The 25,874-nt window shown below is 49.1% G+C and overlaps 1 protein-coding gene across 1 annotated transcript in view; it reads right to left on the bottom strand.

The window, feature by feature from the left end:
- Positions 1-8,087: 8,087 nt before the first annotated feature.
- The window catches only part of LOC144952976 (AP-1 complex subunit beta-1-like), a 25,329-nt gene continuing 7,542 nt past the window's right edge, over positions 8,088-25,874 (bottom strand). Inside the window, exons 2-5 of the mRNA XM_078883460.1 lie at positions 22,688-22,772; positions 16,485-16,568; positions 13,810-13,988; positions 8,088-8,114 (exon numbers count right to left, since the gene is read on the bottom strand). Of these exons, the coding sequence (XP_078739586.1) occupies positions 8,088-8,114; positions 13,810-13,988; positions 16,485-16,568; positions 22,688-22,772 (375 nt within the window). The remainder of the gene's footprint in view (positions 8,115-13,809; positions 13,989-16,484; positions 16,569-22,687; positions 22,773-25,874) is intronic.

Below are 25,874 nucleotides of genomic sequence, written 5' to 3' on the forward strand. Positions count from 1 at the left end.
AATAAAGTGAATATAAAATAAATAAAAATCACGACGTTTCGATCGCAACACAAGCAAATCGTCACAAGCACGCGAGTTTTTTTCTCCTGATGTCGATTTTTTTTTATTTTGTATTCACTTCATTTTCATTACTTTACTGTTGCGATCGAAAGGTCGTGCTTTTTCATTACTATTTTAATATTCACTTCATTTTTATAATTGTATCGTTTTTCTTTAACGAAAGATCCAAAGAGTAGATTAATTGCTGCAACCGCGAAAGTCAAGATAGACGAGGAAGGTTTCTCTCTAATTTCTCGTAACAAAACAGAACAGCTCGTGAGCAAGTTAGTAGTTAGTAAGCGTTAAGACGTTACACCTTCTTGAAACAAACAATACATTAAAAAAACAAATTTATTTTAAACAAAATTTGTGAGGAGAAAAAAAACCTCCGCCAACTCACCTCAAACCGCGATGTCCGAGCGCGCGAACGTTACAACGCCTCGACCAATCAGCGCGAGGCGTGAAATTCAAACGGACCAATGAGAACGCGGGGAATCTACCCCCCCCCCACCCACCACCTCGACCTAAGCTAATTAATTATTCATGAGCGGTGGCCACGCGGGTCTTCCGGAAGACGTCTTCCGGAATAGGAAGATGTATTCTGAATTTGGTAGATGTCTTCCGGAAGATGTCTTCTGGAATAGGAAGATATATTCTGAAATTGGTAGACGTCTTCCGGAAGTTTTCTTCTGGAATAGGAAGATATATTCTGAAATTGGTAGACGTCTTCCAGAATAGGAAGATGTATTCTGAAGTTGGTAGACGTCTTCCGGAAGATGTCTTCTGGAATAGGAAGATATATTCTGAATTTGGTAGACGTCTTCCGGAAGTTGTCTTCTGGAATAGGAAGATATATTCTGAAATTGGTAGACGTCTTCCAGAATAGGAAGATCTATTGTGAAGTTGGTAGACGTCTTCCGGAAGATGTCTTCCGGAATAGGAAGATATATTCTGAATTCGGTAGATGTCTTCCGGAAGACGATTTCAGAGCGCGCGACCTTTGCAACGCCTCGGCCAATCAGCGCGAGGCGTGAATTTAAAACGGACCAATAGGGACGCGGGGAATATCTTTCCCCCCCCCCACTACCCCCACCTAAGCTAATTAAGTATTCAGGAGTCTCTATGCGTATGGGTCTCTGTGGGTCTCTATGAGTCTCTGTGGGTCTCTATGAGTGTGGGTCTCTGTGAGTGTGGGTCTCTATGGGTCTGTATGAGTCTCTGTGGGTCTCTATGAGTATGGGTCTCTGTGGGTCTCTATGAGTGTGGGTCTCTGTGGGTCTCTATGAGTATGGGTCTCTGTGGGTCTCTATGAGTGTGGGTCTCTGTGGGTGTCTATGAGTGTGGGTCTCTGTGGCTCTCTATGAGTGTGGGTCTCTATGAGTGTGGGTCTCTGTGGGTCTCTATGAGTGTGAGTCTCTGTGGGTCTCTATGAGTGTGGGTCTCTGTGGGTCTCTATGAGTATGGGTCTCTGTGGGTCTCTATGAGTGTGGGTCTCTGTGGGTCTCTATGAGTATGGGTCTCTGTGGGTCTCTGTGAGTGTGAGTCTCTGTGGGTCTCTGTGAGTGTGGGTCTCTGTGGGTCTCTATGAGTATGGGTCTCTGTGGGTCTCTATGAGTGTGGGTTTCTGTGGGTCTCTATGAGTATGGGTCTCTGTGAGTGTGAGTCTCTGTGGGTCTCTATGAGTGTGAGTCTCTGTGGGTCTCTGTGAGTGTGAGTCTCTGTGGGTCTCTATGAGTGTGGGTTTCTGTGGGTCTCTATGAGTATGGGTCTCTGTGAGTGTGGGTCTCTGTGGGTCTCTATGAGTGTGGGTCTCTGTGGGTCTCTATGAGTATGGGTCTCTGTGGGTCTCTGTGAGTGTGGGTCTCTGTGGGTCTCTATGAGTGTGGGTCTCTGTGGGTCTCTATGAGTATGGGTCTCTGTGGGTCTCTATGAGTATGGGTCTCTGTGGGTCTCTATGAGTGTGGGTCTCTGTGGGTGTCTATGAGTGTGGGTCTCTGTGGGTCTCTATGAGTGTGGGTCTCTGTGGGTCTCTATGAGTGTGGGTCTCTGTGGGTCTCTATGAGTGTGGGTCTCTGTGGGTCTCTATGAGTATGGGTCTCTGTGGGTCTCTATGAGTGTGGGTGTCTATGAGTGTGGGTCTCTGTGGGTCTCTATGAGTGTGGGTCTCTGTGGGTCTCTATGAGTGTGGGTCTCTGTGGGTCTCTATGAGTGTGGGTCTCTGTGGGTCTCTATGAGTATGGGTCTCTGTGGGTCTCTATGAGTATGGGTCTCTGTGGGTCTCTATGAGTGTGGGTCTCTGTGGGTCTCTATGAGTGTGGGTCTCTGTGGGTGTCTATGAGTATGGGTCTCTGTGGGTCTCTATGAGTGTGGGTCTCTGTGGGTCTCTATGAGTATGGGTCTCTGTGGGTCTCTATGAGTGTGGGTCTCTGTGGGTGTCTATGAGTGTGGGTCTCTGTGGGTCTCTATGAGTGTGGGTCTCTGTGGGTCTCTATGAGTGTGGGTCTCTGTGGGTCTCTATGAGTGTGGGTCTCTGTGGGTCTCTATGAGTGTGGGTCTCTGTGGGTCTCTATGAGTGTGGGTCTCTGTGGGTCTCTATGAGTGTGGGTCTCTGTGGGTCTCTATGAGTGTGGGTCTCTGTGGGTCTCTATGGGTCTCTGTGGGTCTGTATGGGTATCTATAAGTGTGGGTCTCTATGGGTATGGGTCTCTATGGGTCTCTGTGGGTCTGTAGTCTCTATGGGTCTCTATGGGTCTCTATGGGTCTCTGATTATGAGTCTGTGGGTCCATTCAGGGCCCTTTAATGAAACCTAGCGAGAGACGCCACTCCAATTATCCAACGTCCTTTATAGGACCACGTCACACCACCACCCCCAAAGATCCCCCGTATAGCCTCAACAGACTGTAGGGGCAAGTGCTGCCCCACCACGCCCGGCCGCCTTTGTCTCCCCAGTGGCGATGTTTACTACACTCAGCACCAGGTACTCATTTAAGGCTGAGTCGACCTAGGGGAGGCCCAGGTCCGGTTCAGATAATCGTCACTGGTGTTGACCGTGGGCGGGAATCGAACCCGGGTCGCAGGGTTTCGTAGCGCAGCGTAGCGCTAACCACTAGACCCACCGCTCCCCATCACACACGCACAACAACCGCCATTCGCCACTAAGTGGCGGTGACGTCACCACGACGCTTGTGCCAGGCCACGTGCACCTTGAGGCTACCACGTGAAGTGTCGAACGCCCGCTGGCAGGAGGTCACGGGGCAGACCCAGCAGGTGCCACGGGTCGACTGACCGAGATGACCGAGACGACTGGCTGATGCACCACACAGTGACACACACACAGTGACACACACACACACAGTGACACACACACACACAGTGACACACACACACACAGTGACACACACACACACGTCCACACACATACAGTGACACACACACACACACGTCCACACACAGTGACACACACACAGTGACACACACACACACACAGTGACACACACACACACAGTGACACACACACACACAGTGACACACACACACACGTCCACACACATACAGTGACACACACACACACACGTCCACACACAGTGACACACACACAGTGACACACACACACACAGTGACACACACACACACAGTGACACACACACACACGTCCACACACATACAGTGACACACACACACACACGTCCACACACAGTGACACACACACAGTGACACACACACACACAGTGACACACACACACACAGTGACACACACACACACAGTGACACACACACACACAGTGACACACACACACACAGTGACACACACACACACGTCCACACACATACAGTGACACACACACACACACGTCCACACACAGTGACACACACACAGTGACACACACACACAGTGACACACACACACAGTGACACACACACACAGTGACACACACACACACAGTGACACACACACACACGTCCACACACATACAGTGACACACACACACACACGTCCACACACAGTGACACACACACAGTGACACACACACACACAGTGACACACACACACACAGTGACACACACACACACAGTGACACACACACACACAGTGACACACACACACACAGTGACACACACACACACGTCCACACACATACAGTGACACACACACACACACGTCCACACACAGTGACACACACACAGTGACACACACACACACAGTGACACACACACACACAGTGACACACACACACACACAGTGACACACACACACACACAGTGACACACACACACACACAGTGACACACACACACACACAGTGACACACACACACAGTGACACACACACACAGTGACACACACACACAGTGACACACACACACAGTGACACACACACACAGTGACACACACACACATACATTGACACACACACACACATACATTGACACACACACACATACATTGACACACATACAGTGACACACACACACACACACACGTCCACACACAGTGACACACACACACAGTGACACACACACACACAGTGACACACACACACACAGTGACACACACACAGTGACACACACACACACAGTGACACACACACACACGTCCACACACATACAGTGACACACACACACACACGTCCACACAGTGACACACACACAGTGACACACACACACACAGTGACACACACACACACAGTGACACACACACACACACAGTGACACACACACACACACAGTGACACACACACACACACAGTGACACACACACAGTGACACACACACACAGTGACACACACACACAGTGACACACACACACAGTGACACACACACACATACATTGACACACACACACACATACATTGACACACACACACATACATTGACACACATACAGTGACACACACACACACACACACGTCCACACACAGTGACACACACACACAGTGACACACACACACACAGTGACACACAATCCTTTATTCAACCAGGCACACACCAATGACCGAGGACTTAAAGCTCACGTTGTTCCCGCTTTATTTTTCAACGGACAGGTAAGAGCCAAAAACATCGACAGGGTTTGTCGGGGTGGCTGGTTACATTTTCATCGTCAACGCAGAAGCTGGGGAGGGGACTTTAATTAACCATTAACATCTCTCTCTCTCTCCCACCCTCCCCCTCCTGATTTAACCGTACCACACAGCGGGGCCCCCCTATCCCCACATCACCTCATCCATCCACATCACCCACCCACCCACCCAAACCTCACACACCCACATCACCTCACCCACCTCACCCACCTAACCCACCCACCCAAACCTCACACCCACCCACCCACCTAACCCACCTCACCCACCCACCCAAACCTCACACACCCACATCACCTCACCCACCTCACCCACCCACCCAAACCTCACACACACCCACCCACCCAAACCTCACACACACCCACCCACCTAACCCACCCACCTAACCCAGCCACCCACCCCACCCACCCACCCACATCACCCCACCCACCCACCAAACCCACCTCACCCACCTCACCCACCTCACCCACCAAACCCACCTCACCCACCTCACCCACCTCACCCACCTCACCCACCAAACCCACCAAACCCACCAAACCCACCCACCCACCCCACCCACCTCACTCACCTCATCCACCCACCAACCCAACCCACCCAGCCACCCACCCAACCCACCCACCCACCCAACCACCCACCCACCCACCCAACCACCCACCCACCCACCCAACCACCCACCCACCCACCCAACCACCCACCCACCCAACCACCCACCCACCCACATCACCCCACCCACCCCCTCCCCCCACCCACACCTCTCACACCCCCCTCCCCCCACCTCCCACAAACTCGTGAACTTTCACTCAACTCACGCGGCAGAGTTTCCGTGGCAAAAAAACAAACGAAAAATTCTCGCTAGGACACAAGTTGCGCGCTAAACAAGTTGCGCTAAACAAGTTGCGCTAAACAAGTTGCTTGGAAACCACAGTTGCTGTGGAAACGGTTTTGCCAGGGACCAGTTGCCAAGAACACGTTGCCAGGAACAAGTTGCTAGGAATCTGTGGTTGCTAGGAAGCCGTGGTTGCTGTGGAAACCGTTGCTAAGAACACGTTGCCAGGAACAAGTTGCTAGGAACAAGTTGCTAGGAAACCACGGTTGCTGTGGAAACGGTTTTGCCAGGGACCAGTTGCCAAGAACACGTTGCCAGGAACAAGTTGCTAGGAATCTGTGGTTGCTAGGAAGCCGTGGTTGCTGTGGAAACTGTTGCTAAGAACACGTTGCCAGGAACAAGTTGCCAGGAACAAGTTGCTAGGAAGCCGTGGTTGCTGTGGAAACCGTTGCTAAGAATACGTTGCCAGGAACAAGTTGCACGGAACAAGTTGCTAGGAAACCGCGGTTGCTGTGGAAACGGTTTTGCCAGGGACCAGTTGCCAAGAACACGTTGCCAGGAACAAGTTTTAAGGAACCAGTAACACGTATCAAGTTGCACACAACAGCAAGTTCCTAGGAACAAGTTGCCAGGAATAAGTTGCGAGGAACCCACGGTTGCTGTGGAAACAGTTGCCAGGAACAAGTTGCCAGGAACAAGTTTCAAGGAACCCACGGTTGCTGTGGAAACAGTTGCTAGGAACAAGTTGCAAGGAACAAGTTTCTAGGAACCCACGGTTGCTGTGGAAACAGTTGCTAGGAACAAGTTGCCAGGAACAAGTTTCAAGGAACCCACGGTTGCTGTGGAAACAGTTGCCAGGAACAAGTTGCCAGGAACAAGTTTCAAGGAACCCACGGTTGCTGTGGAAACAGTTGCCAGGAACAAGTTGCCAGGAACAAGTTTCAAGGAACCCACGGTTGCTGTGGAAACAGTTGCTAGGAACAAGTTGCAAGGAACAAGTTTCTAGGAACCCACGGTTGCTGTGGAAACAGTTGCTAGGAACAAGTTGCCAGGAACAAGTTTCAAGGAACCCACGGTTGCTGTGGAAACAGTTGCTAGGAACAAGTTGCCAGGAACAAGTTTCAAGGAACCCACGGTTGCTGTGGAAACAGTTGCTAGGAACAAGTTGCAAGGAACAAGTTTCAAGGAACCCACGGTTGCTGTGGAAACAGTTGCCAGGAACAAGTTGCCAGGAACAAGTTTCAAGGAACCCACGGTTGCTGTGGAAACAGTTGCTAGGAACAAGTTGCAAGGAACAAGTTTCTAGGAACCCACGGTTGCTGTGGAAACAGTTGCTAGGAACAAGTTGCCAGGAACAAGTTTCAAGGAACCCACGGTTGCTGTGGAAACAGTTGCCAGGAACAAGTTGCCAGGAACAAGTTTCAAGGAACCCACGGTTGCTGTGGAAACAGTTGCTAGGAACAAGTTGCCAGGAACAAGTTTCAAGGAACCCACGGTTGCTGTGGAAACAGTTGCCAGGAACAAGTTGCCAGGAACAAGTTTCAAGGAACCCACGGTTGCTGTGGAAACAGTTGTTAGGAACAAGTTGCCAGGAACAAGTTTCAAGGAACCCACGGTTGCTGTGGAAACAGTTGCTAGGAACAAGTTGCAAGGAACAAGTTTCTAGGAACCCACGGTTGCTGTGGAAACAGTTGCTAGGAACAAGTTGCCAGGAACAAGTTTCAAGGAACCCACGGTTGCTGTGGAAACAGTTGCTAGGAACAAGTTGCAAGGAACAAGTTTCTAGGAACCCACGGTTGCTGTGGAAACAGTTGCTAGGAACAAGTTGCCAGGAACAAGTTTCAAGGAACCCACGGTTGCTGTGGAAACAGTTGCTAGGAACAAGTTGCCAGGAACAAGTTTCAAGGAACCCACGGTTGCTGTGGAAACAGTTGCCAGGAACAAGTTGCAAGGAACAAGTTTCAAGGAACCCACGGTTGCTGTGGAAACAGTTGCCAGGAACAAGTTGCCAGGAACAAGTTTCAAGGAACCCACGGTTGCTGTGGAAACAGTTGCTAGGAACAAGTTGCCAAAAACAAGTTGCACACAACAACAAGTTGCCAGGAACCAGTTGCAAGGGACCCAAGTTGCTATGGTCACGTGACTCTCCTAGTTGCTGAGGAGGGAGTCGATGGACTGAGCCACGCAGGGAGCCAGTTCGGGTGAAGTGGAGCGTACCACCATCTACACACAGAGGGGGGGGGGTGGAGAAACCATTAGACTGGTGGGGGGAGGGGTGGAGTGTACCACCATCTACACACAGAGGGGGGGGGGGGTGGGAGAAACCATTAGACTGGTGGGGGGGGGGGTGGAGTGTACCACCATCTACACACAGAGGGGGGGGGTGGGAGAAACCATTAGACTGGTGGGGGGGGGGGTGGAGTGTACCACCATCTACACACAGAGGGGGGGGGGGGTGGGAGAAACCATTAGACTGGTGGGGGGGGGGTGGAGTGTACCATCATCTACACACAGAGGGGGGGGGGGTGGGAGAAACCATTAGACTGGTGGAGGGGGGGGGTGGAGTGTACCATCATCTACACACAGAGGGGGGGGGGTGGGAGAAACCATTAGACTGGTGGGGGGGGGGGGTGGAGTGTACCACCATCTACACACAGAGGGGGGGGGGGGTGGGAGAAACCATTAGACTGGTGGGGGGGGGGTGGTGGAGTGTACCACCATCTACACACAGAGGGGGGGGGGGGGTGGGAGAAAACCATTAGACTGGTGGGGGGGGGGGGGGTCGGAGTGTACCACCATCTACACACAGAGGGGGGGGGGGGGGTGGGAGAAACCATTAGACTGGTGGGGGGGGGGTGGAGTGTACCATCATCTACACACAGAGGGGGGGGGGGTGGGAGAAACCATTAGACTGGTCGGGGGGGGGGGGGGGTGGAACGTACCACCATCTACACACAGAGGGGGGGGGGGGGGGTGGGAGAAACCATTAGACTGGTGGGGGGGGGGGAGTGTACCACCATCTACACACAGAGGGGGGGGGGGGTGGGAGAAACCATTAGACTGGTGGGGGGGGGGGTGGAACGTACCACCATCTACACACAGAGGGGGGGGGGGGTGGGAGAAACCATTAGACTGGTGGGGGGGGGGGAGTGTACCACCATCTACACACAGAGGGGAAGGGGGGTGGGAGAAACCATTAGACTGGTGGGGGGGGGGGGGTGGAGTGTACCATCATCTACACACAGAGAGGGGGGGGGGGTGGGAGAAACCATTAGACTGGTGGAGGGGGGGGTGGAGTGTACCATCATCTACACACAGAGGGGGGGGGGTGGGAGAAACCATTAGGACTGGTGGAGGGGGGGGTGGAGTGTACCACCATCTACACACAGAGGGGGGGGGGGGGGTGGGAGAAACCATTAGACTGGTGGAGGGGGGGGTTGGAGTGTACCATCATCTACACACAGAGGGGGGGGGTGGGAGAAACCATTAGACTGGTGGGGGGGGGGTGGAGTGTACCACCATCTACACACAGAGGGGGGGGGGGGGTGGGAGAAACCATTAGACTGGTGGGGGGGGGGAGTGTACCACCATCTACACACAGAGGGGAAGGGGGGTGGGAGAAACCATTAGACTGGTGGGGGGGGGGGAGTGTACCACCATCTACACACAGAGGGGGGGGGTGGGAGAAACCATTAGACTGGTGGGGGGGGGGTGGAGTGTACCACCATCTACACACAGAGGGGGGGGGGGGTGGGAGAAACCATTAGACTGGTGGGGGGGGGGAGTGTACCACCATCTACACACAGAGGGGAAGGGGGGTGGGAGAAACCATTAGACTGGTGGGGGGGGGGGGGTGGAGTGTACCATCATCTACACACAGAGGGGGGGGGGTGGGAGAAACCATTAGACTGGTGGAGGGGGGGGTGGAGTGTACCACCATCTACACACAGAGGGGGGGGGGGGGGTGGGAGAAACCATTAGACTGGTGGAGGGGGGGGTGGAGTGTACCATCATCTACACACAGAGGGGGGGGGGTGGGAGAAACCATTAGACTGGTGGGGGGGGGGTGGAGTGTACCACCATCTACACACAGAGGGGGTGGGGGTGGGGGTGGGAGAAACCATTAGACTGGTGGGGGGGGGGGTGGAGTGTACCACCATCTACACACAGAGGGGGGGGGGGGTGGGAGAAACCATTAGACTGGTGGGTGGGGGGGGGGGAGTGTACCACCATCTACACACAGAGGGGGGGGGGGGTGGGAGAAACCATTAGACTGGTGGGGGGGGGGGGGGTGGAGTGTACCACCATCTACACACAGAGGGGGGGGGGGGTGGGAGAAACCATTAGACTGGTGGGGGGGGGGGTGGAGTGTACCATCATCTACACAGGGGGGGGGGGTGGAGTGTACCATCATCTACACAGGGGGGGGGGTGGAGTGTACCATCATCTACACAGGGGGGGGGTGGAGTGTACCATCATCTACACAGGGGGGGGGGTGGAGTGTACCACCATCTACACAGGGGGGGTGGAGTGTACCATCATCTACACAGGGGGGGGTGGAGTGTACCATCATCTACACAGGGGGGGGGGGTGGAGTGTACCATCATCTACACAGGGGGGGGGGGGGGTGGAGTGTACCATCATCTACACAGGGGGGGGGGTGGAGTGTACCATCATCTACACAGGGGGGGGGTGGAGTGTACCATCATCTACACAGGGGGGGGGGGGGGTGGAGTGTACCATCATCTACACAGGGGGGGGGGTGGAGTGTACCACCATCTACACAGGAGGGGGGGTGGAGTGTACCATCATCTACACAGGGGGGGGGTGGAGTGTACCATCATCTACACAGGGGGGGGGGGGGTGGAGTGTACCATCATCTACACAGGGGGGGGTGGAGTGTACCATCATCTACACAGGGGGGGGGGTGGAGTGTACCATCATCTACACAGGGGGGGGGGTGGAGTGTACCATCATCTACACAGGGGGGGGGTGGAGTGTACCATCATCTACACAGGGGGGGGGGGGTGGAGTGTACCATCATCTACACAGGGGGGGGGTGGAGTGTACCATCATCTACACAGGGGGGGGGGGTGGAGTGTACCATCATCTACACAGGGGGGGGGTGGAGTGTACCATCATCTACACAGGGGGGGGGTGGAGTGTACCATCATCTACACAGGGGGGGGGTGGAGTGTACCATCATCTACACAGGGGGGGGGGGTGGAGTGTACCATCATCTACACAGGGGGGGGGTGGAGTGTACCATCATCTACACAGGGGGGGGGTGGAGTGTACCATCATCTACACAGGGGGGGGGTGGAGTGTACCATCATCTACACAGGGGGGGGTGGGGTGTACCATCATCTACACAGGGGGGGGGAGGTGGAGTGTACCATCATCTACACAGGGGGGGGGGGTGGAGTGTACCATCATCTACACAGGGGGGGGGTGGAGTGTACCATCATCTACACAGGGGGGGGGTGGAGTGTACCATCATCTACACAGGGGGGGGGTGGAGTGTACCATCATCTACACAGGGGGGGGTAGAGTGTACCATCATCTACACAGGGGGGGGGTGGAGTGTACCATCATCTACACAGGGGGGGGGTGGAGTGTACCATCATCTACACAGGGGGGGGGGTGGAGTGTACCATCATCTACACAGGGGGGGGGTGGAGTGTACCATCATCTACACAGGGGGGGGGTGGAGTGTACCATCATCTACACAGGGGGGGGGTGGAGTGTACCACCATCTACACAGGGGGGGGGGTGGAGTGTACCATCATCTACACAGGGGGGGGGGGTGGAGTGTACCACCATCTACACAGGAGGGGGGTGGAGTGTACCATCATCTACACAGGGGGGGGGTGGAGTGTACCATCATCTACACAGGGGGGGGGTGGAGTGTACCACCATCTACACAGGGGGGGGGGTGGAGTGTACCATCATCTACACAGGGGGGGGGTGGAGTGTACCATCATCTACACAGGGGGGGGGTGGAGTGTACCATCATCTACACAGGGGGGGGGGTGGAGTGTACCATCATCTACACAGGGGGGGGGGGTGGAGTGTACCATCATCTACACAGGGGGGGGGTGGAGTGTACCATCATCTACACAGGGGGGGGGTGGAGTGTACCACCATCTACACAGGGGGGGGGGTGGAGTGTACCATCATCTACACAGGGGGGGGGTGGAGTGTACCATCATCTACACAGGGGGGGGGGGTGGAGTGTACCATCATCTACACAGGGGGGGTGGAGTGTACCATCATCTACACAGGGGGGGGGGGTGGAGTGTACCATCATCTACACAGGGGGGGGGTGGAGTGTACCATCATCTACACAGGGGGGGGGTGGAGTGTACCATCATCTACACAGGGGGGGGTGGAGTGTACCATCATCTACACAGGGGGGGGGTGGAGTGTACCATCATCTACACAGGGGGGGGTGGAGTGTACCATCATCTACACAGGGGGGGTGGAGTGTACCATCATCTACACAGGGGGGGGGTGGAGTGTACCATCATCTACACAGGGGGGGGGTGGAGGGAGAGACATTAGACTGGGGGAGGTGGAGTGTGGTAGGGTTGTTGTTGTTGTTGTGGTGACGCTGGTAGTTGTGGTTACAGTTGTGCTGGTTGTTGGGGTTGTTGCGGTTGTTGCGGTGATGGTTGTGGTCGTGGTGGTCGTTGTTTGATGAGGTCGTTGTTTGATGAGGTCGTTGCTGTGGTGGTTGTGGTTGTTGCCAATGTTGTGGTTGTTGTTGTGGTTGTTGCGATGGTTGTGGCGGTGGTTGTTGTTGTGGTTGTGGTTGTTGCGGTGGTCGTTGCGGTGGTCGTTGCAGTGGTTGTTGTTGTAGTTGTGGTTGTGGCGGTGGTTGTTGCAGTTGTGGTTGTGGTTGTGGCGGTGGTCGTTGTCGTGGTTGTTGTTGTAGTTGTGGTTGTGGTTGTTGCGGTAGTTGTTGTTGTGGTTGTGGCTCTAGCTGTGGTGATGGCTGCAGTTGCATTTGTGGTTGTTGCTGTGGTTGTTGCTGTGGTCGTTGCGGTGCTTGTGCTTGTGGCTATGGTTGTGGCTGTGGTTGTGGCGGTGGCAGCTGTGGTTGTTGTTGTGGTCGTTGCGGTGCTTGTGGCTATGGTTGTGGCTGTGGTTGTCGCGGTGGCTGTGGTTGTTGCTGTGGTCGTTGCGGTGGTTGTGCTTGTGGCTATGGTTGTGGCTGTGGTTGTGGCGGTGGCTGTGGTTGTTGTTGTGGTCATTGCGGTGCTTGTGCTTGTGGCTATGGTTGTGGCTGTGGTTGTGGCGGTGGCTGTGGTTGTTGCTGTGGTCATTGCGGTGGTTGTGCTTGTGGCTATGGTTGTGGCTGTGGTTGTGGCGGTGGCTGTGGTTGTTGCTGTGGTCGTTGCGGTGCTTGTGGCTATGGTTGTGACTGTGGTTGTGGCGGTGGCTGTGGTTGTTGTTGTGGTCGTTGCGGTGGTTGTGCTTGTAGCTATGGTTGTGGCTGTGGTTGTGGCGGGTGGCGGCTGTGGTTGTTGTTGTGGTCGTTGCGGTGCTTGTGCTTGTAGCTATGGTTGTGGCTGTGGTTGTGGCGGTGGCGGCTGTGGTTGTTGTTGTGGTCGTTGCGGTGCTTGTGCTTGTAGCTATGGTTGTGGCTGTGGTTGTGGCGGGTGGCGGCTGTGGTTGTTGTTGTGGTCGTTGCGGTGCTTGTGCTTGTGACTATGGTTGTGGCTGTGGTTGTGGCGGTGGCTGTGGTTGTTGCTGTGGTCGCTGCGGTGCTTGTGCTTGTGGCTATGGTTGTGGCTGTGGTTGTGGCGGTGGCGGCTGTGGTTGTTGTTGTGGTCGTTGCGGTGGTTGTGGCTGTAGTTGCCCTCACCGCGACCGCCCCTGTGGCCAGCTGTCCCGGCAGCTGCCCCCCCCCTCGCAGCTGTGCGAGCACCCAGAGGCCCCCGCTGGTCTTCATGGAGACGCTCACCAGCGTGGAGGAGCCGTCGGTGTTGACGCGAGAAGCCACGACGTGCACGTTGGCACAAGCCAGGCGCGCGCACACAGCCTCTGTGTACACACACACACGCAGATAGATACACACACAGATAGACACACACACAGATATACACACACACAGCGTCTGTGTACACACACACACACACGCAGATAGACACACACACAGCGTCTGTGTACACACACACACACACGCAGATAGACACACACACAGCGTCTGTGTACACACACACACACACAGATAGACACACACGCAGATAGACACACACACAGCGTCTGTGTACACACACACACACATATACATATATATATAGACACACAGTTACACACACAGATAGACACACACACACAGCCTCTGTGTACACACACATATACATATATATATAGACACACAGTTACACACACACACACACACAGCCTCTGTGTACACACACACACAGATAGACACACACGCAGATATACACACACACAGCCTCTGTGTACACACACACAGATAGACACACACACAGATACACACACATATACACACTTACACACACACAGCGTCTGTGTACACACACACACACACAGATATACACACACACAGATAGACACACACACAGCCTCTGTGTACACACACACACAGAGATAGACACACACACAGATAGACACACACATATACACACTTACACACACACAGCGTCTGTGTACACACACACAGATATACACACACACAGATAGACACACACGCAGATATACACACACACAGCCTCTGTGTACACACACACACACAGATAGACACACACACAGATAGACACACACACAGCGTCTGTGTACACACACACACACACGCAGATAGACACACAGTTACACACACACAGCGTCTGTGTACACACACACACACACAGATAGACACACACACAGATATACACACACACAGCGTCTGTGTACACACACACACACACATAGATAGACACACACACAGATACACACACATATACACACTTACACACACACAGCGTCTGTGTACACACACACAGATATACACACATATACAGATGTATAGACACACACACACAGATATACACACACACACACACAGCGTCTGTGTACACACACACACAGATAGACACACACAGATAGACACACACACAGCGTCTGTGTACACACACACACACAGATAGACACACACAGATATACACACACACACACACACAGCGTCTGTGTACACACACACACAGATAGACACACACAGATAGACACACACACAGCGTCTGTGTACACACACACACACAGATAGACACACACAGATATACACACACACACACACAGCGTCTGTATACACACACACACAGATAGACACACACAGATATACACACACACAGCGTCTGTGTACACACACACACAGATAGACACACACAGATATACACACACACAGCGTCTGTGTACACACACACACATATACAGATGTATAGACACACACATACAGATATATACACACACACAGCGTCTGTGTACACACACACGCACAGATGTATACACACACGCACAGATATACACACACAGGTACACAGTTACACACACAGAGGTACACTGGTATACACAGGTCCACACAGTTACACAGACACACACACAAATGTGCACACACAAAGACACAGACACGCACACACACAAAGACATAGACACACACGCACACACACAAAGACGCACACGCACACGTGCACACACAAAGACACGTGCACACACAAAGACACACACGCACACATGCACACACAAAGACACACAAAGACACACACACAAAGACACACACACAAAGACTCACACCAAGACACACACACAAAGACTCACACCAAGACACACACACAAAGACTCACACCAAGACACACACACAAAGACAGACACACATGCACACACACACAGACAGACACGTGCACACACACAAAGACGCACACATGCACACACAAAGACGCACACATGCACACACAAAGACACACACACACAAAGACACACACACACAAAGACACACACACACAAAGACACAAACACACACACGTGCACACACACACACACACACAGACACACACGCACACATGCACACACAAAGACACACAAAGAAACAAACACACACACAAAGACTCACAAAGACAGACACACGTGCACACACACAAAGACGCACACACAAAGACACACACACAAAGACACACACACACACACAGACACAAGTGCACACACAAACATGAACACACCCACGTGCACACACAAAGACACACACACAGACACACACACGTGTACAAAGACACACACAAAGACACACACACAGACACACACACGTGTACAAAGACACACACAAAGACACACACACAGACACGCACGTGTACAAAGACACACACAAAGACACACAAACATAAACACACACACACACGTGCACACACACACACACACACAGACACACAAAGACACACACACACAGACACACACAAAGACAAAGGTTCCCCATGCAGCCCTCGCCACAGGCCACTGTGAGGGTCAAGGTTCACTGCTGTGCGGGGTGGGGGGGGGGTCTCTGTCGACCTGTGGGCAGGGCGCAGCTGAAGTGGTGGTGGAACTCCGCCTCAGGCGGGACTTGGTTCCACAGCGAGTGGAAGGCCTGTTCCTCTACACACACACAGTTACACACACACAGAGACACACAGAGTTACACAGTTACACACACACACACAGTTACACACACACAGACACACACAGAGTTACACAGTTACACACACACAGACACACACACAGTTACACACACACAGAGACACACAGAGTTACACAGTTACACACACACAGACACACACACAGTTACACACACACAGAGACACACAGAGTTACACAGTTACACACACACAGAGACACACAGAGTTACACACACACAGAGACACACAGAGTTACACAGTTACACACACACAGACACACACACAGTTACACACACACAGAGACACACAGAGTTACACAGTTACACACACACAGACACACACACAGTTACACACACACAGAGACACACAGAGTTACACAGTTACACACACACAGAGACACACAGAGTTACACACACACAGAGACACACAGAGTTACACAGTTACACACACACAGACACACACACAGTTACACACACACAGAGACACACAGAGTTACACAGTTACACACACACAGACACACACACAGTTACACACACACAGAGACACACAGAGTTACACAGTTACACACACACAGACACACACACAGTTACACACACACAGAGACACACAGAGTTACACAGTTACACACACACAGACACACACAGAGTTACACACACACACAGACACACACACAGTTACACACACACAGAGACACACAGAGTTACACAGTTACACACACACAGACACACACACAGACACACACAGAGTTACACACACACAGACACACACAGAGTTACACACACACAGAGACACACAGAGTTACACAGTTACACACACACAGACACACACAGAGTTACACACACACACAGACACACACACAGTTACACACACACAGACACACACACAGTTACACACACACAGAGACACACAGAGTTACACAGTTACACACACACAGACACACACAGAGTTACACACACACAGAGACACACAGAGTTACACAGTTACACACACACAGACACACACAGAGTTACACACACACAGAGACACACAGAGTTACACAGTTACACACACACAGACACACACAGAGTTACACACACACAGAGACACACAGAGTTACACAGTTACACACACACAGACACACACACAGTTACACACACACAGAGACACACAGAGTTACACAGTTACACACACACAGACACACACAGAGTTACACACACACAGAGACACACAGAGTTACACAGTTACACACACACAGACACACACAGAGTTACACACACACAGAGACACACAGAGTTACACAGTTACACACACACAGACACACACAGAGTTACACACACACACAGACACACACACAGTTACACACACACAGAGACACACAGAGTTACACAGTTACACACACACAGACACACACAGAGTTACACAGTTACACACACACAGACACACACAGAGTTACACACACACACAGACACACACACAGTTACACACACACAGAGACACACAGAGTTACACAGTTACACACACACAGACACACACAGAGTTACACACACACAGAGACACACAGAGTTACACAGTTACACACACACAGACACACACAGAGTTACACACACACAGAGACACACAGAGTTACACAGTTACACACACACAGAGACACACAGAGTTACACAGTTACACACACACAGACACACACACAGTTACACACACACAGAGACACACAGAGTTACACAGTTACACACACACAGACACACACACAGTTACACACACACAGAGACACACAGAGTTACACAGTTACACACACACAGACACACACACAGTTACACACACACAGAGACACACAGAGTTACACAGTTACACACACACAGACACACACAGAGTTACACACACACAGAGACACACAGAGTTACACAGTTACACACACACAGACACACACAGAGTTACACACACACAGAGACACACAGAGTTACACAGTTACACACACACAGACACACACAGAGTTACACACACACAGAGACACACAGAGTTACACAGTTACACACACACAGACACACACAGAGTTACACACACACAGAGACACACAGAGTTACACAGTTACACACACACAGACACACACAGAGTTACACACACACAGAGACACACAGAGTTACACAGTTACACACACACAGACACACACAGAGTTACACACACACAGAGACACACAGAGTTACACAGTTACACACACACAGACACACACAGAGTTACACACACACAGAGACACACAGAGTTACACAGTTACACACACACAGACACACACAGAGTTACACAGTTACACACACACACGCAGTTACACACAGTTACACACACACACAGAGTTACACACACACAGAGACACACACAGACACACACACACACAGTTATACACACACACACACACACAGTCACACGCACACACAGACACACACACAGTCACACACACAGTCACACACACAGACACACACACAGTCACACACACAGTCACACACACAGACACACACACAGTCACACAGTCACACACAGTCACACACACAGACACACAGACACACACACAGACACACACACAGTCACACAGTCACACACAGTCACACACACAGACACACAGACACACACACAGACACACAGACACACAGACACACACACACACAGTCACACAGTCACACACACAGTTACACAAACACACACACAGGCCAGTTAGAGTGGTGGTGGGTGGGTGGTAGTGGTGGTGGTAGTGGTGGTGGTGGCTGGTAGTGGTGGTGGTAGTGGTGGTGGTAGTGGTGGTGGTAGTGGTGGTGGTAGTGGTGGTGGTAGTGGTGGTGGTAGTGGTGGTGGTAGTGGTGGTGGTGGCTGGTAGTGGTGGTGGTAGTGGTGGTGGTAGTGGTGGTGGTAGTGGTGGTGGTGGCTGGTAGTGGTGGTGGTGGTAGTGGTGGTAGTGGTGGTGGTAGTGGTGGTGGTAGTGGTGGTGGTAGTGGTGGTGGTAGTGGTGGTGGTGGCTGGTAGTGGTGGCTGGTAGTGGTGGTGGTAGTGGTGGTGGTAGTGGTGGTGGTAGTGGTGGTGGTGGCTGGTAGTGGTGGTGGTAGTGGTGGTGGTAGTGGTGGTGGTAGTGGTGGTGGTAGTGGTGGTGGTAGTGGTGGTGGGTGGTAGTGATAGTGGCAGTGTGTATATGAGTGTATGTATTAGTATGTGTATATATGAGTGTGTATACGAGTGTGTATATGAGTGTATGTATTAGTATATATATGAGTGTGTATATATGAGTGTGTATACGAGTGTGTATATGAGTGTATGTATTAGTATATATATGAGTGTGTATATATGAGTGTGTATATATGAGTGTGTATACGAGTGTGTATACGAGTGTATGTATTAGTATATATATGAGTGTGTATATATGAGTGTGTGTATACGAGTGTATGTATTAGTATATATATGAGTGTGTATATATGAGTGTGTATATATGAGTGTGTATATATGAGTGTGTATACGAGTGTATGTATTAGTATATATATGAGTGTGTATATATGAGTGTGTATATATGAGTGTGTATACGAGTGTGTATACGAGTGTATGTATTAGTATATATATGAGTGTGTATATATGAGTGTGTATATATGAGTGTGTATACGAGTGTATGTATTAGTATATATATGAGTGTGTATATATGAGTGTGTATACGAGTGTGTATATGAGTGTATGTATTAGTATATATATGAGTGTGTATATATGAGTGTGTATATATGAGTGTGTATACGAGTGTGTATACGAGTGTATGTATTAGTATATATATGAGTGTGTATATATGAGTGTGTATATATGAGTGTGTATACGAGTGTATGTATTAGTATATATATGAGTGTGTATACGAGTGTGTATACGAGTGTATGTATTAGTATATATATGAGTGTGTATATATGAGTGTGTATATATGAGTGTGTATATGAGTGTATGTATTAGTATATATATGAGTGTGTATATATGAGTGTGTATATATGAGTGTGTATACGAGTGTGTATACGAGTGTATGTATTAGTATATATATGAGTGTGTATATATGAGTGTGTATATATGAGTGTGTATACGAGTGTATGTATTAGTATATATATGAGTGTGTATATATGAGTGTGTATACGAGTGTGTATACGAGTGTATGTATTAGTATATATATGAGTGTGTATATATGAGTGTGTATATATGAGTGTGTATACGAGTGTGTATACGAGTGTATGTATTAGTATATATACGAGTGTGTATATATGAGTGTGTATATATGAGTGTGTATACGAGTGTGTATACGAGTGTATGTATTAGTATATATATGAGTGTGTATATATGAGTGTGTATACGAGTGTGTATATGAGTGTATGTATTAGTATATATATGAGTGTGTATATATGAGTGTGTATATATGAGTGTGTATACGAGTGTGTATACGAGTGTATGTATTAGTATATATATGAGTGTGTATATATGAGTGTGTATATATGAGTGTGTATACGAGTGTATGTATTAGTATATATATGAGTGTGTATATATGAGTGTGTATACGAGTGTGTATACGAGTGTGTATACGAGTGTATGTATTAGTATATATACGAGTGTGTATATATGAGTGTGTATATATGAGTGTGTATACGAGTGTGTATACGAGTGTATGTATTAGTATATATACGAGTGTGTATATATGAGTGTGTATATATGAGTGTGTATACGAGTGTATGTATTAGTATATATATATGAGTGTGTATATATGAGTGTGTATATATGAGTGTGTATACGAGTGTATGTATTAGTATATATATGAGTGTGTATATATGAGTGTGTATATACGAGTGTGTATACGAGTGTGTATACGAGTGTATGTATTAGTATATATATATGAGTGTGTATATATGAGTGTGTATACGAGTGTATGTATTAGTATATATACGAGTGTGTATATATGAGTGTGTATACGAGTGTGTATACGAGTGTATGTATTAGTATATATATGAGTGTGTATATATGAGTGTGTATATATGAGTGTGTATATATGAGTGTGTATATACGAGTGTGTATACGAGTGTATGTATTAGTATATATATGAGTGTGTATATATGAGTGTGTATATATGAGTGTGTATACGAGTGTATGTATTAGTATATATATGAGTGTGTATATATGAGTGTGTATACGAGTGTGTATACGAGTGTATGTATTAGTATATATTGAGTGTGTATATATGAGTGTGTATATATGAGTGTATATACGAGTGTGTATACGAGTGTATGTATTAGTATATATACGAGTGTGTATATATGAGTGTGTATACGAGTGTGTATACGAGTGTATGTATTAGTATATATATGAGTGTGTATATATGAGTGTGTGTACGAGTGTGTATACGAGTGTATGTATTAGTATATATATGAGTGTGTATATATGAGTGTGTATATATGAGTGTATATACGAGTGTGTATACGAGTGTATGTATTAGTATATATACGAGTGTGTATATATGAGTGTGTATACGAGTGTGTATACGAGTGTATGTATTAGTATATATACGAGTGTGTATATATGAGTGTGTGTATGAGTGTGTATATATGAGTGTGTATACGAGTGTATGTATTAGTATATATATGAGTGTGTATATATGAGTGTGTGTACGAGTGTGTATATATATATGAGTATATATATATATATACACACGAGTGTGTATATATGAGTGTGTGTATGAGTGTGTGTATATATATGAGTATATATATGTATACACACGAGTGTGTATATATGAGTGTGTGTATGAGTATACATGTGTATACGAGTGTGTGTGTATATATATGAGTATATACATATATATGTATACGAGTGTGTGTGTATATATATATATATATATGAGTATATACATATATATGTATACGAGTGAGTGTGTGTATATATATATATATATGAGTATATACATATATATGTATATGAGTGTGTATATATATATATATATGAGTATATACATATATATGTATACGAGTGAGTGTGTATATATATATATGAGTATATACATATATATGTATACGAGTGAGTGTGTATATATATATATGAGTATATACATATATATGTATATGAGTGAGTGTGTGGTCGCACCGAGAGCTCCGTCCTCTGTGAAGAGGATGTGGATTGGCACCAAGGCGCTGAAGTAAAACACATCCAGGTTGTTCTTCACAGCCACCTGCACACACACACACACAGTCACACACACACACACAGTCTCACACACACACACAGTCACACACACACACAGTCACACACACACACAGTCACACACACACAGTCACACACACACAGTTCACACACACACACACACACACAGTCACACACACACACACACAGTCACCACACACACACAGTCACACACACACACACAGTCACACACACACACAGTCACACACACACAGTCACACACACACACACACACAGTCACACACACACACACAGTCACACACACACACACAGTCACACACACACAGTCACACACACACAGTACACACACACACACACAGTCACACACACACACAGTCACACACACACAGTCACACACACACACACAGTCACACACACACACAGTACACACACACAGTCACACACACACACACACAGTCACACACACACACACAGTCACACACACACACAGTCACACACACACACAGTCACACACACACCCACACACACACACACACACACAGTCACACACACCACACAGTACACACACAACACACACAGTCACACACACACACAGTTACACACACACACAGTCACACAGTCACACACACACACACACACAGTCACACACACACACAGTTACACACACACACACAGTTACACACACACACACACACACAGTTACACACACACACACACACAGTTACACACACACACACAGTTCACACACACACACACAGTTACCACACAACACACACACAGTTACACACACACACACACAGTTACACACACACACACAGTTACACACACACACACAGTTACACACACACAGACACACAGTTACACACACACACACAGTTACACACACACACAGTTACACACACACACACACACACACACAGTTACACACACACACACACACAGTTACACACACACACACACACACAGTTACACACACACACACACAGTTACACACAACACACACAGTTACCACACACACACACAGTTCACACACACACAGTTACACACACACACACACACACACAGTTACACACACACACACAGTTACACACACACACAGTTACACACACACACAGTTACACACACACACACAGTTACACACACACAACACAGTTACACACACACACACAGTTACACACACACACACAGTTACACACACACACACAGTTACACACACACACACACAGTTACACACACACACACAGTTACACACACACACACACAGTTACACACACACACACAGTTACACACACACACAGTACACACACCACAGTTACACACACACACACACACAGTTACACACACACACAACACACAGTTACACACACACACACAGTTACACACACACACACAGTTTACACACACACACACACACAAGTTACACACACACACACACAGTTACACACACACACACACACAGTTACACACACACACACGTACACACACACACAGTTACACACACACAGTTACACACACACACACAGTTACACACACACACACACAGTTACACACACACACACACAGTTACACACACACACACACACAGTTACACACACACACACACAGTTACACACACACACACACACAGTTACACACACACACACACAGTTACACACACACACACAGTTACACACACACACACACACAGTTACACACACACACAGTTCACACACAGTTACACACACACACACAGTTACACACACACACACAGTTACACACACAGTACACACACACACACACAGTTACACACACACACACACAGTTACACACACACACACAGTTACACACACACACACAGTTACACACACACACACACAGTTACACACACACACACACAGTTACACAACACACATCACACAGTTACACACACACACACACACAAGTTACACACACACACACAGTTACACACACACACACAGTTACACACACAACACACACAGTTACACACACACACACACAGTTACACACACACACACACACAGTTACACACACACACACAGTTACACACACACACACAGTTACACACACACACACACACAGTTACACACACACACACACAGTACACACACACACACAGTTACACACACACACAGTTACACACACACACACAGTCACACACACACACAGTTACACACACACACCACAGTTACACACACACACACACAGTTACACACACACACACACAGTTACACACACACACACACAGTTACACACACACACACACAGTTACACACACACACACAGTTACACACACACACACAGTTACACACACACACACACAGTTACACACACACCCACACAGTTACACACACACACACAGTTACACACACACACACACAGTTACACACACACACACAGTTACACACACAGTCACACACACACACACAGTTACACACACACCCAGTTACACACACACACACAGTTTACACACACACAGTTACACACACACAGTTACACACACACACACAGTTACACACACACACACACAGTTACACACACAGTCACACACAGTTACACACACACACACACAGTTACACACACACACACAGTTACACACACACACACACAGTTACACACACACACACACAGTTACACACACACACACACAGTTACACACACACACACAGTTACACACACACACACAGTTACACACACACGACACACAGTTACACACACACACACAGTTACACACACACACACAGTTACACACACACAACACAACAGTTACACACACCACACACAGTTACACACTACACAACAGCTTACACACACACACAACACAGTTACACACAACAACAACCACACACCAGTAAAACCACACACCAGTAACACACAGATACCCCAAGTCTACACACACACACACAGTTACACACACAGTTACACACACAGTTACACACACACACACACAGTTACACACACACACACACAGTTACACACACAGTTACACAGTTACACACACACACACACAGTTACACACACCACACACACAGTTTCACACACACAACACAGTTACACACACACACACAGTTAACAAACACACACACAGTTTACACACACACACACCAGTTACACACACACACACTGTTACACA

Source organism: Lampetra fluviatilis, chromosome 71, assembly GCF_964198595.1.
Source record: "Lampetra fluviatilis chromosome 71, kcLamFluv1.1, whole genome shotgun sequence".
Classification (NCBI taxonomy): domain Eukaryota; kingdom Metazoa; phylum Chordata; class Hyperoartia; order Petromyzontiformes; family Petromyzontidae; genus Lampetra; species Lampetra fluviatilis.